We start from the raw sequence: 13,786 nt of genomic DNA, 5'->3' as shown, positions 1-13,786 counted from the left end.
GAACCAGGTTTAACTTGTATTCCATCTTCGTGGTCTCCAGTTTTCTCATTTGTTCATTTAACAAAGACACATTCCAGACCTTATTCTGTGTAGTATAGTGGGTTTAAAAATGTGCTACATAAATTTCCCAACTCAACATGAGAGAGTGGCCATTTCATGTTCCATTGCCGGCATGGACACCAATATTATGTTGTGACCAGGTTTGCTGTTTAAAAGTCCTCGTTGTCATAGCTCAAGAATGGACTAACTCTGTCTGAATAACTGATTCTAGACCCCAGTCCGGATGCACACACATCCCAGGTCTCTGCTCGGTCTGTCCTGGAAGGAGCTGACTCCTGAGGAAAAGCCACAGTGGGTCTGATGGCCCTGCAGTCTCCTGGAATTTTCAAGGGAAGTGACATTGATGGAGAGGCTGCCCTGGTGACTGTAGCTGGAAGGTCCAAGGCTTCTGGATAGATGGGCATCAGGGTGTTTTCAGAAGTATAGTTACAGCCCAAAAGGCTCCTGGCTTCCCGCACCTTGTCGCAGTATTTCAGAGCTGGCGGCTGGTAAGCCTGGTAGGACACTTTGGTGGTGGTAGTGATCACCGTCTGTAGGGCTGGGGCACCTGGTGGGGGGGTGGTGAGGTACCTACCGGGAAGCTCTGCGTTATAAGAGGGGCGAGTGGCCATGGCCTGGAACTGTCCAGGGTCAGTCCTCTCCCCAAGGCCAGGTTTTCCAAGAGCTTGTTTCCAGCCATGTTGTTTACTGGTGAAATCACAGCTGCTCTGGAAGCTGCTGTATGACTTGACGTTATACTGTAGTGCATTCAGGTGGATCCAGTCTGTGTCATTAGCGTTGCTGCTAGAATCTTTATACAGGGTGGAATATGCGCTCGAATTTATATAACCGGGACCTGCCAATTCATAGCTGCAAGGAGACCTAGGCAAATAGATTCTTGGGTTTGGATATTTCTGAAAGGGTGGCATTATGTCTCCTTGAAAGGTCACTAAGTCACAGGTAGCCTTATAAGCATCAGAGTTTTGGAAGGAAAAGCAAGACTGTCCTAGAATAGGAAAGCCAGTGTCAGCAGTTATATCAAATTCTTCTGGATTTTCCAGGGGAGGTATGTTGTTGAAATGTCCACTGTTGTCTTGATCCTCTCCTGCCTAAAAAGATACACATTTTTGTTTGTAAATAAAATGCAACTCTCACCTGTAATAGTAGCCCAGCAACCAACCAAAAATCAACTTCCACCCAGACCATGTCTGTAATAGTAGCCCAGCAACCAACCAAAAATCAACTTTCACCCAGCCCGTGCGCTCAGTGGTGGAGCATCGACCTATGAACCAGGAGGTCATGGTTTGATTCCCAATCAGGGCACATGCCTGGGTTGTGGGCTCAATCCCCAGTAAGGGGGCATGCAGAAGGCAGCCAATCAATGATTCTCTCTCATCATTGATGTTTCTATCGCTCTCCTTCTCCCTTGCTCTCTAAAATCAATAAAAAATATACATATTTAAAAAAACTTCCAATTGGTGGGTTCTGTGTTGTGAACACCACACAGCTCAGGACATGAATTGGGCTTCTGGTCCAAGGGTTGCATAGCTGGAGCTTGCTTGGGTGTGAATACCACATGGCTGCATGGGGTCCACAGTAGCCAGGCAAGAGTGGGTCTGGGTGGCAGATGGTCCTGTTCTCCCCTACACTATGTTTGTAAGAGCGGAGATTCTAGAGCCTGGCACAGATCAGGGTTCAAATCCTGACTCTGTTCCTCATTATTGCACAAGTTACTTAATCTCTGTGAGTCTCAGATTCCTAATTTTAAAAATGGGGCTCAATAATAGTAGCCCCCTCTTCAGGCTTTTGTGAATGTCTCATGTGTGAAACTTTAGACCTTATGTGCCTAGCACATAGAAAGAGCTCAAACAATGCCTGTTTCTCTTATCCTCAGACTAACAGTCTGCCCGCTTGGCATGCTTTGGTTGAAAAGCCAAACTGGATCTAGTTGGCCAAACAAATGCTATCTGTTCTATGTAAATAATGTAAAGGGCTCTCTCAAGGATGCATGTGAACTCACTGTTGGTATGCACATATATCTTTCTTTAGTACCATCGTATAACTGCCCTTGTATCAGCAAGTCAGCATACTCACTGTATTACTGACTGTGTAGATAGTTGACTTTTTTTTTTTTTTAAAGAGAAGAGATGAAATTGGAAACACTATCCAAAATGTTAATTCAATGACATTTTGTTGGAGATACACAATTTTCACAGATAATCAAACCTTTTAAATTATTGTCTGACCTTAACATTTTACATAATTACCAGTATACGTTGTGATGAAAATAAACACAGACCACAATGTAACGTCAGCTCCCCATTACCTCCAGTTCTCGAATTCTCTTTTCCCGGGGTTGATAAAAACAGGCCATTTGTCTCTTGATGGCACTTCTTCTAGCTTCTGTCTCTGATTTGCTCTCTGGTCTTGGGTGATCATGAACCCCCTTGGCCTGCATTAATAGGGAAGGAAACTGGCAATGTTAGTAAAAATTATGTCTTTCCCAAGATCCCAAGTTGATGTCTGTTTTTTTCAAACTGACAGGAAAAAAATTCTTGAGCTAATAAAACAGCATCAATAATAGACATCTGCCAGCTGGCATGGCTTAGTGGTTGAGTGTCAACCTATGAACCAGGAGGTCAGTTTCGATTCCTGGTCAGGGCACATGTCTGGGTTGTGGAATCAGTTCCCAGTAGGGGGCGTGCAGGAGGCAACCAGTCAATGATTCTCTCCCATCATTGATGTTTCTCTCTCTCTCCCTCTCCCTTCCTCTCTGAAATCAATAAAAATGTATTAAGAAAATAAGAATAGACATTTTAAAAGATTACCAACAGTCTCTCTGAAATCAATAAAAATGTATTTTAAAAAATAATAGACATTTTAAAAGATTACCAACAGTTCTTTCACCATATTAAATCAACTCTAACTGCAACATGCTCACTATCTCTTGCCCTTGCAGAGCAGACAGTAGGAAGGAGCACACTAATTACTCAAGGAGCCTGAAAGGCCCTGGGAGACCCAGCACCTACTTCTGGCCATGGAGCTGTATTTGGTTTGGTCCAGAGTTCCTAAGGCACATGGCAGGTGGTTTGGTCTCTACTATACAATGAAAATATGCATCAGAAACGGTGTCCCCCCAACCACCTGGAAAAATATGGCGTTGCCATCAAGCCTCCAGAAGTTGGTTACTGGGTATCCGCTGTGCCCTCGACAGGGAACCAATTCCAAAGCGGAATGACAGTTGGGGCATGTTTTCTCTGCAAAGCCAGATGGGGAGAATGTTAATAACAGCTCGACTCCAGACCCTTTCAAAAGAACAAAAGGGAAATTATTGGGTGGAGGGAACTCAGGACTGCAAGGCCGCCCCCACCCCAGGCCTCGGGGCCTCACTCTGCTGCTTCAGCCGCGCCTTGTCGCAGATGGCAGGCCTCAGCTGCAGGCGGGAGCCATCGGGCAGGGCGCAGGCCTGCGTACACACCACCACGCCCAGGCAGGACTTCTTGAGGATGTGGCCGTTGTGGTTGTTGGTGTTGCGCATGGCCCAGCCGCTCAGGTGGCGCTGCGCCTTCTTCTCATCGCTGCGGTAGATGAAGCGCACGAAGCCATCAGGCCACTCGCAGAAGTGGTCGAAGTGGGCTGGCTCCTGGAGAGGCGCACGAAAGGAAGGGCGGTCAAGTCTACCAAGACCAAACCCAACACATTGCGCTTTTAATTTTCTCCAAGCATATCAGAATAAAAATTGGTGCCTTTTAGATCCGGAAATGTTGTAAAACTCGGAAACGATGTCATCACCAATGCTACTCATCCTGTCTGTAATAGCTTACTGACAATGGGCTAATTGATGTTAATATTGTGCTTATCTTCTCAATGCTGTACATGTATTATTCATCTACACTTCATAACACACAGGCAATAGATAATATTATTCTCCCAGTGTTACCTAATAATAATTGGGGGCCAGAGAGGTTAACTGACTTGCCCAAAGTCACCCAGCTAGTAAGTCCTGGCTCTAGGTCTAGGATTTGAGCCCTAGCAGTTTGACTCCAGAGCCTTTTCTCCTTATCACCATGTTATACCACTTCTTGTATATTTAAATGTTGGAAACATGTCCAGATTAAGTATTAAAGAACCAGGGCAAAAAGTGATTGGGATGGTCTCTTACTGGCCTGCAATTGAGACTGTAAATAGCTTTACTTCAATTCAGCACTTTTGGCTCTATTCCAAACCTGTCAGTCACATTAGCAGTGACACTCAGAGCAACATCAGAGAGGCAGGAACAACTTCCGACGTTCCTCCTAGTTTAGCTCTCCAAGTTTTCAAGGATGTTGTGATGGAAGGCCTGACCATCAAGGTAAACCCTGGCACTGGGAAGAAGCCTGCTAAGAACTGGACCTCTCCCCAGAGCAACCGGGAATGTCATTCTCAACAAAGAGCCACATGGCTGCAATAATGTTATATCATATTATGCATTATTAAACCGCAATGTCTTTCTTATATATCAGTTTAATATAAAATTACCCTTCAATGAGCACTTACTGACCCCTGCCCTAAAGGCACCTGGTACAGACAGAGGTCAGTAGACAAGGGATGGTGGGCCAAGTCTAGCCTGCCACAGGTTTTAGCACGGTCTACACGCTAAGGATGGTTTTTATATTTTTTAATGATTGGGGGAAATTTTTATTTTTTTTATTTTATCAATTTTTTAAAAATATATTTTATTGATTTTTTACAGACAGGAAGGGAGAGGGATAGAGAGTTAGAAACATCGATCAGCTGCCTCCTGCACGCCCCCTACTGGGGATGTGCCCACAACCAAGGTACATGCCCTTGACCAGAATCGAACCCAGGACCTTTCAGTCCACAGGCCAACGCTCTATCCACTGAGCCATACCGGTTAGGGCGGTTGGGGGAAATTTTTAAAAATTTATATTATTTGATACATGAAAATTATATGAAAATCAAATTTCAGTATCCATAAGTAAAGTTGTATTGGGTATGTCCATGTCCATGAGTCTATGTATTGTCTATGGCTATTTTCACACTACGATGCAGAATTGAGTATTTAGGATAAGACAGTATGGACCACAAAGCCACATTAATGCAGTATCTATAATCCTCACAGCAATGTTGCATGAGGTGCATGGTTACTCTTATGTATTAGATAAGGATGTGGAAGTGAGAGAGAGAACCTTCTACAGTGGCATAGCTGGGATTTAAACAGAAGACTGAGTTGCCAGACCCCACTGGCTTTACTGGTATGACAGAGGCTCAGAAGAGTATTACCACAGTAATAAGACATTTGCAACATCTCTCCCTCCCACTACCCCAGAGAATTAGATCCAACATTTGCAGAGCAAAAGTATTCTCAGTTGGACAATTCAGACTTGCGCACATTGTTAGTTTTGTACATTCTAACAGTAATAAGTAAATAGGCAATTTTGTTTCCAAAGCCACAGAGATATTGTTGAAATCATTATTATTACTAATAGGCATTCTTATCTTTTCTAGAAATATTATAATTGAAATAAATTAATAGATTGACTTAAGGTCAGTGACAGATGAAATATAAAATGATGTGCTATCAACTCTAAGTTCATACTAAATGCTAATATCTTGTTAAGGTGAACATTTCAATTTAAGGACCTTAATAACAAATTGAAAGTTTTCCAGAACAGGCTATTTTTTTAGTACTGCCCTGTATACAGACTAGACTCCCATGTCTCACACCAGCTACTAAAGTAGTGACACTGAAAATGAAGCTACAGAGATGGTATTTTTAAGTCAAAACAAGAAAGAAGGACTCCAGGATTGGGTTTCATTTGCTCTAATGTGTTGGCACGTGCGAGTGCATGCACTCAGACACAGACAAACATGCACACGCTGAACACCACAGCCGACCTGGCCAAGAGCTTAAGATTGTTATCTATTTTGCCCCGTGATGACAGGTGAGCAGCCTGAGACTAAGGCAAATTCAATAACTACCTCAAGGTCATATAGCCAGTTTAGCTCTTGCTCCTTCAATTAGCCAAAACAGGGCTAGAAGCCTACATTGTCCCAGTTCTCTTTATATAGCCCAGTGCACCTGTCCCCTTGGAGATGTCACACACACTCCCCTGCTTAAGGTCCAGTCTCCAAAGGAAAAATTACTCACATTTATGGAAGTCTAGAAAATGCTTGTGAGGGGAGCCATATTTTCATTATTTGGCTGTGGCTCTAAAATGCAAGATTAGCTTTTTTCCTATGAAAATTTATGTGGCTTGAAGTCAGCGAGAATGAGATGCCCTTGCTGTCCTGTGGTCTACTCTCACAAAAATGATACAGTGTGATGGTAGAGTAGGCAGACTTTAAAGCAAATAACAAGAACAAACTTTCTACAAAAAACACATCCAAAAATTGCTGATCTCTTTGAGAGGCTACACAACTTTGCCAATGAATTGCTATCCATCTGAACAACTATATGGCACATGTTAGATGCTTAGTAAAAACCAAGTCTCTCATTCCCATGCCACAACAGTGTGGGAAGTCCACTTTTGCAAATGCTTGGGAGGCCACTCCCACTCTCCCTCCACCTACACCCAGGACTTTAAAGTCACTCCTCAGTTTTTGCCCCAAACCAGTATGACAAAGCATAAACTCCCTGGACTTGGCTCCAAACCACTTTGTTTCATTAAAACAAAATAAAACAAATCCACCCTAAAAGGACAGAGATTTTCTTGTCATTAAAGTAAACCCAGAAGTTATGTCCAAACTCTTGATTCCAGATGCCCTGTGGGCACCCAGGGCCTGGTTAGCATGACTGGAGTTTCCTAGGAGCCATGCTTCATCCCGACAGCACCCCCAGGAATCTGAATAAATTGCCTAAGGCATGCTATTTGTTCACCATTCCCCTCACAGGGATTGCAGTCCTGTCTCACATGTTTGGTGCATGTGAAGCAGTGCTATGAGATTCTCCCCTACCTTTCTCATGGATTTCAAAGAATGGAAAAGGAGAGAATCACTTGATTTCTACCTTGGTTAAAGGAAAGTGAGGAGCAAGGCATCCCACCCCCGCCCCCAAGAGGACTGGAAAGGTGGAGCCTCATGGACAGTTTCCACTGCTTTCAATGTTCTTGGACAGGCCATAAGAAAGAGCTAGGCAAAGATACATTTAGAAACCCAACTCTGCCCTTTGTAGAGTCCATCTACATTTGAGGACTCTCATGTGTTTGTTGGCATGTGTGTTTGTGTATGCTCTGTCCACAGTCTCTGCAAGGACTTGTGGTGAGCTGGCAGGGCCAAGGCATACTCAGCCCCACTTTGGGAGCCTTATGTGCCCAGCCAGCTCAGCCAGGTTCGGTGAGCCTGAGAGGGGGCGGTGAAGGATTGAGAAAAGACAGACAAGATAAGGAAAGCTGGGTCTGGGTGGGACGCTGTCCTCTCTGATGGAGAGCTAGTGACAGCGGCCGAGAGCCAAGTCTTTATTTTATAGCCAGATTCCACGAGGTAAAGTAAGGACGTGGTCAAGATGTTTACACTGTTCTAATCTACTCAATTACATGCACCTGAACTCTATCAAGCCCACTTTACTCAGACACATGGCCACGTGTTCAGACCATAGGTTCAAGCTTACAACTACAGCTGTTGGCTATAATTGTGCTGGGAAGGCTCTGCCCTCCAAGCTGGGACTTGCACGTGGCAGTGAGAGGACTGTGCCCTCTCATTAGTCCAGTGGTTCTCAAGCTTGGCTGCACATTAGAGTCACCTGGGAATCTTTTTAAAATCCTGATTTCTGGGCCTCATCCTCCGGAAATTCTGTTTCTTTGTTATTTCATTAGTAACAAAGAAACAATTTCCAGAGGATGAGGCCCAGAAATCAGGATTTTAAAAAGATTCCCAGGTGACTCTAATGTGCAGCCAAGCTTGAGAACCACTGGACTAATGAGAGGGCACAGTCCTCTCACTGCCACGTGCAAGTCCCAGTTTTTTTTTTTTTACATAAAACATCAGTACATATTAGACATTTTAAAAACATTTCTTTACATTTTTTAAAATTTCAGCTTCATTGAGGTATAATTGGCATCTGCCTTTTAACAGAGGCCTTGAGTTAGGTGCCTAAACTCAAGGGAGCAGTTTTAATGGTGGATGCTCTGGTCAAGGCAGACCCGTGGGGCAGTACCCTGTGGGGGCAAAGGGGGGTGGGTGGGGTCTCCTTAACATGTTCTGCATAGGGACAGCCTTGGTCTCCTCCAGTGTGAAGGTTGAGCCCTTGTGATGTGCTGGGAGGTAGTGGCCCAGCTGAGCGGGAGCGTTTGAACGGACCACCAGCTTCCTCTCCAACGACAGCGAGCCCCACTCACTCTGCTGCTTCTGCCGGGCCTTGTCGCAGATCGCAGGCCTCAGGTAGATCTTGCGGCCCTCCTTGGCAGAGCAGTCGCGGCTACACACCACCACGCCCAGGCAGGACTTCTTGAGGATGTGGCCGTTGTGGTTGTTGGTGTTGCGCATGGCCCAGCCGCTCAGGTGGCGCTGCGCCTTCTTCTCATCGCTGCGGTAGATGAAGCGCACGAAGCCATCAGGCCACTCGCAGAAGTGGTCGAAGTGGGCTGGCTCCTGGAGAGGCGCACGAAAGGAAGGGCGGTCAAGTCTACCAAGACCAAACCCAACACATTGCGCTTTTAATTTTCTCCAAGCATATCAGAATAAAAATTGGTGCCTTTTAGATCCGGAAATGTTGTAAAACTCGGAAACGATGTCATCACCAATGCTACTCATCCTGTCTGTAATAGCTTACTGACAATGGGCTAATTGATGTTAATATAGTGCTTATCTTCTCAATGCTGTACATGTATTATTCATCTACACTTCATAACACACAGGCAATAGATAATATTATTCTCCCAGTGTTACCTAATAATAATTGGGGGCCAGAGAGGTTAACTGACTTGCCCAAAGTCACCCAGCTAGTAAGTCCTGGCTCTAGGTCTAGGATTTGAGCCCTAGCAGTTTGACTCCAGAGCCTTTTCTCCTTATCACCATGTTATACCACTTCTTGTATATTTAAATGTTGGAAACATGTCCAGATTAAGTATTAAAGAACCAGGGCAAAAAGTGATTGGGATGGTCTCTTACTGGCCTGCAATTGAGACTGTAAATAGCTTTACTTCAATTCAGCACTTTTGGCTCTATTCCAAACCTGTCAGTCACATTAGCAGTGACACTCAGAGCAACATCAGAGAGGCAGGAACAACTTCCGACGTTCCTCCTAGTTTAGCTCTCCAAGTTTTCAAGGATGTTGTGATGGAAGGCCTGACCATCAAGGTAAACCCTGGCACTGGGAAGAAGCCTGCTAAGAACTGGACCTCTCCCCAGAGCAACCGGGAATGTCATTCTCAACAAAGAGCCACATGGCTGCAATAATGTTATATCATATTATGCATTATTAAACCGCAATGTCTTTCTTATATATCAGTTTAATATAAAATTACCCTTCAATGAGCACTTACTGACCCCTGCCCTAAAGGCACCTGGTACAGACAGAGGTCAGTAGACAAGGGATGGTGGGCCAAGTCTAGCCTGCCACAGGTTTTAGCACGGTCTACACGCTAAGGATGGTTTTTATATTTTTTAATGATTGGGGGAAATTTTTATTTTTTTTATTTTATCAATTTTTTAAAAATATATTTTATTGATTTTTTACAGACAGGAAGGGAGAGGGATAGAGAGTTAGAAACATCGATCAGCTGCCTCCTGCACGCCCCCTACTGGGGATGTGCCCACAACCAAGGTACATGCCCTTGACCAGAATCGAACCCAGGACCTTTCAGTCCACAGGCCAACGCTCTATCCACTGAGCCATACCGGTTAGGGCGGTTGGGGGAAATTTTTAAAAATTTATATTATTTGATACATGAAAATTATATGAAAATCAAATTTCAGTATCCATAAGTAAAGTTGTATTGGGTATGTCCATGTCCATGAGTCTATGTATTGTCTATGGCTATTTTCACACTACGATGCAGAATTGAGTATTTAGGATAAGACAGTATGGACCACAAAGCCACATTAATGCAGTATCTATAATCCTCACAGCAATGTTGCATGAGGTGCATGGTTACTCTTATGTATTAGATAAGGATGTGGAAGTGAGAGAGAGAACCTTCTACAGTGGCATAGCTGGGATTTAAACAGAAGACTGAGTTGCCAGACCCCACTGGCTTTACTGGTATGACAGAGGCTCAGAAGAGTATTACCACAGTAATAAGACATTTGCAACATCTCTCCCTCCCACTACCCCAGAGAATTAGATCCAACATTTGCAGAGCAAAAGTATTCTCAGTTGGACAATTCAGACTTGCGCACATTGTTAGTTTTGTACATTCTAACAGTAATAAGTAAATAGGCAATTTTGTTTCCAAAGCCACAGAGATATTGTTGAAATCATTATTATTACTAATAGGCATTCTTATCTTTTCTAGAAATATTATAATTGAAATAAATTAATAGATTGACTTAAGGTCAGTGACAGATGAAATATAAAATGATGTGCTATCAACTCTAAGTTCATACTAAATGCTAATATCTTGTTAAGGTGAACATTTCAATTTAAGGACCTTAATAACAAATTGAAAGTTTTCCAGAACAGGCTATTTTTTTAGTACTGCCCTGTATACAGACTAGACTCCCATGTCTCACACCAGCTACTAAAGTAGTGACACTGAAAATGAAGCTACAGAGATGGTATTTTTAAGTCAAAACAAGAAAGAAGGACTCCAGGATTGGGTTTCATTTGCTCTAATGTGTTGGCACGTGCGAGTGCATGCACTCAGACACAGACAAACATGCACACGCTGAACACCACAGCCGACCTGGCCAAGAGCTTAAGATTGTTATCTATTTTGCCCCGTGATGACAGGTGAGCAGCCTGAGACTAAGGCAAATTCAATAACTACCTCAAGGTCATATAGCCAGTTTAGCTCTTGCTCCTTCAATTAGCCAAAACAGGGCTAGAAGCCTACATTGTCCCAGTTCTCTTTATATAGCCCAGTGCACCTGTCCCCTTGGAGATGTCACACACACTCCCCTGCTTAAGGTCCAGTCTCCAAAGGAAAAATTACTCACATTTATGGAAGTCTAGAAAATGCTTGTGAGGGGAGCCATATTTTCATTATTTGGCTGTGGCTCTAAAATGCAAGATTAGCTTTTTTCCTATGAAAATTTATGTGGCTTGAAGTCAGCGAGAATGAGATGCCCTTGCTGTCCTGTGGTCTACTCTCACAAAAATGATACAGTGTGATGGTAGAGTAGGCAGACTTTAAAGCAAATAACAAGAACAAACTTTCTACAAAAAACACATCCAAAAATTGCTGATCTCTTTGAGAGGCTACACAACTTTGCCAATGAATTGCTATCCATCTGAACAACTATATGGCACATGTTAGATGCTTAGTAAAAACCAAGTCTCTCATTCCCATGCCACAACAGTGTGGGAAGTCCACTTTTGCAAATGCTTGGGAGGCCACTCCCACTCTCCCTCCACCTACACCCAGGACTTTAAAGTCACTCCTCAGTTTTTGCCCCAAACCAGTATGACAAAGCATAAACTCCCTGGACTTGGCTCCAAACCACTTTGTTTCATTAAAACAAAATAAAACAAATCCACCCTAAAAGGACAGAGATTTTCTTGTCATTAAAGTAAACCCAGAAGTTATGTCCAAACTCTTGATTCCAGATGCCCTGTGGGCACCCAGGGCCTGGTTAGCATGACTGGAGTTTCCTAGGAGCCATGCTTCATCCCGACAGCACCCCCAGGAATCTGAATAAATTGCCTAAGGCATGCTATTTGTTCACCATTCCCCTCACAGGGATTGCAGTCCTGTCTCACATGTTTGGTGCATGTGAAGCAGTGCTATGAGATTCTCCCCTACCTTTCTCATGGATTTCAAAGAATGGAAAAGGAGAGAATCACTTGATTTCTACCTTGGTTAAAGGAAAGTGAGGAGCAAGGCATCCCACCCCCGCCCCCAAGAGGACTGGAAAGGTGGAGCCTCATGGACAGTTTCCACTGCTTTCAATGTTCTTGGACAGGCCATAAGAAAGAGCTAGGCAAAGATACATTTAGAAACCCAACTCTGCCCTTTGTAGAGTCCATCTACATTTGAGGACTCTCATGTGTTTGTTGGCATGTGTGTTTGTGTATGCTCTGTCCACAGTCTCTGCAAGGACTTGTGGTGAGCTGGCAGGGCCAAGGCATACTCAGCCCCACTTTGGGCGCCTTATGTGCCCAGCCAGCTCAGCCAGGTTCGGTGAGCCTGAGAGGGGGCGGTGAAGGATTGAGAAAAGACAGACAAGATAAGGAAAGCTGGGTCTGGGTGGGACGCTGTCCTCTCTGATGGAGAGCTAGTGACAGCGGCCGAGAGCCAAGTCTTTATTTTATAGCCAGATTCCACGAGGTAAAGTAAGGACGTGGTCAAGATGTTTACACTGTTCTAATCTACTCAATTACATGCACCTGAACTCTAAGCCGCCCACTTTACTCAGACACATGGCCACGTGTTCAGACCATAGATTCAAGCTTACAACTACAGCTGTTGGCTATAATTGTGGGAAGGCTCTTCTGCCCTCCAAGCTGGGACTTGCACGTGGCAGTGAGAGGACTGTGCCCTCTCATTAGTCCAGTGGTTCTCAAGCTTGGCTGCACATTAGAGTCACCTGGGAATCTTTTTAAAATCCTGATTTCTGGGCCTCATCCTCCGGAAATTCTGTTTCTTTGTTATTTCATTAGTAACAAAGAAACAATTTCCAGAGGATGAGGCCCAGAAATCAGGATTTTAAAAAGATTCCCAGGTGATTCTAATGTGCAGCCAAGGTTGAGAACCACTGCATTAGTCCGAGGCTTGAACCTGTGGAAACACTGTAGCCGCTCTCCACAAGGACTTGAATGCCACCCCCCTTCTTTGGATGGACAGCACTACCTGTGCGCTCACGCCGTGTCACATACCTGAGGCATCTGCGGGTCGTTGATGTCCCAACTGAGCTTCATCCCGTAGGAGCGCACACAGTCCGCCTTCTGCCCGGCTTCCGTTGGCATCTGCCCACCTTGCCGGCCGTGTCCCGCAAGGATCCTGAAAGATAGAAGAGGAAAACAAATCTAGAGGCGCGCCAGGTGAATTTTCCCCCTCAAAAAAAAAGAAAGAAAAGTGGAGATTGGGAGCGAGGGAGTGGGAAGGAGAGGGAGAGAGAAGGAAGGGGGGAGAGAGAGAGAGATTGGAAGTCCACGGGGGTTAAGGACCCGGGTGGAGCCCAGATCTGGGCCTCGGTCCTGAAGGCGCCAGGCAGCTCCGCCTTTACTCTCTCTTTCTCCAACTCTCAGGTCCCGCACCAGCAGGGCCGGTCACCCGCTCCCGGACAGAATAGGAACAGGAGGGGGAGGTTGACCTGAGCCCTTAGGTGACGGGAAACTGAAGCCAAGATGTTAAGGGGCGAGGGTGGAGGTGTGGAGGTTGGAATGCCTCATTTATATTGATTTTTTTTTTTTTTTGGTCTTTCTTTCTTTCTAACCCCGCCCGGCCCCTGGGGTTTCCGGAAGCTTTGGAGACAGTGGCTTTCGAGCCGCTACTCAATTCTCCTGCCGCTGGGGAACCATAGGTCGCTGCGCGCCGCAGGCTGAGTAACTGTGCCCATGCCGCAGGATCGGTCAGCCTTCTTTGGGTCCTTTTCCCGGGCTTTTGCTGTAGCTGCTGTTATACGTGTCCTGGACTGTGGACTGTGA

The 13,786-nt window shown here is 44.8% G+C and overlaps 1 protein-coding gene across 1 annotated transcript; it reads right to left on the bottom strand.

Annotated features, from left to right (window-relative positions):
* Nucleotides 1–209: 209 nt before the first annotated feature.
* Nucleotides 210–13,105, bottom strand: GCM2 (glial cells missing homolog 2 (Drosophila)). The gene is made up of 5 exons (XM_005878429.1): nt 13,016–13,105; nt 3,430–3,682; nt 3,184–3,296; nt 2,366–2,491; nt 210–1,148 (listed from the first exon to the last, which is right to left on the bottom strand). Exons 1-5 carry the CDS (start codon nt 13,103–13,105, stop codon nt 210–212), a joined length of 1,521 nt encoding a protein of 506 aa, XP_005878491.1.
* Between the last annotated feature and the right edge of the window lie 681 nt (nt 13,106–13,786).

The sequence above is a fragment of the Myotis brandtii genome, unplaced genomic scaffold, assembly GCF_000412655.1.
Source record: "Myotis brandtii unplaced genomic scaffold, ASM41265v1 scaffold56, whole genome shotgun sequence".
In the NCBI taxonomy this organism is placed as follows: Eukaryota; Metazoa; Chordata; class Mammalia; order Chiroptera; family Vespertilionidae; genus Myotis; species Myotis brandtii.
Note: the sequence above shows the minus strand (reverse complement) of the source record. Positions and strands in the feature narration are given on the sequence as shown.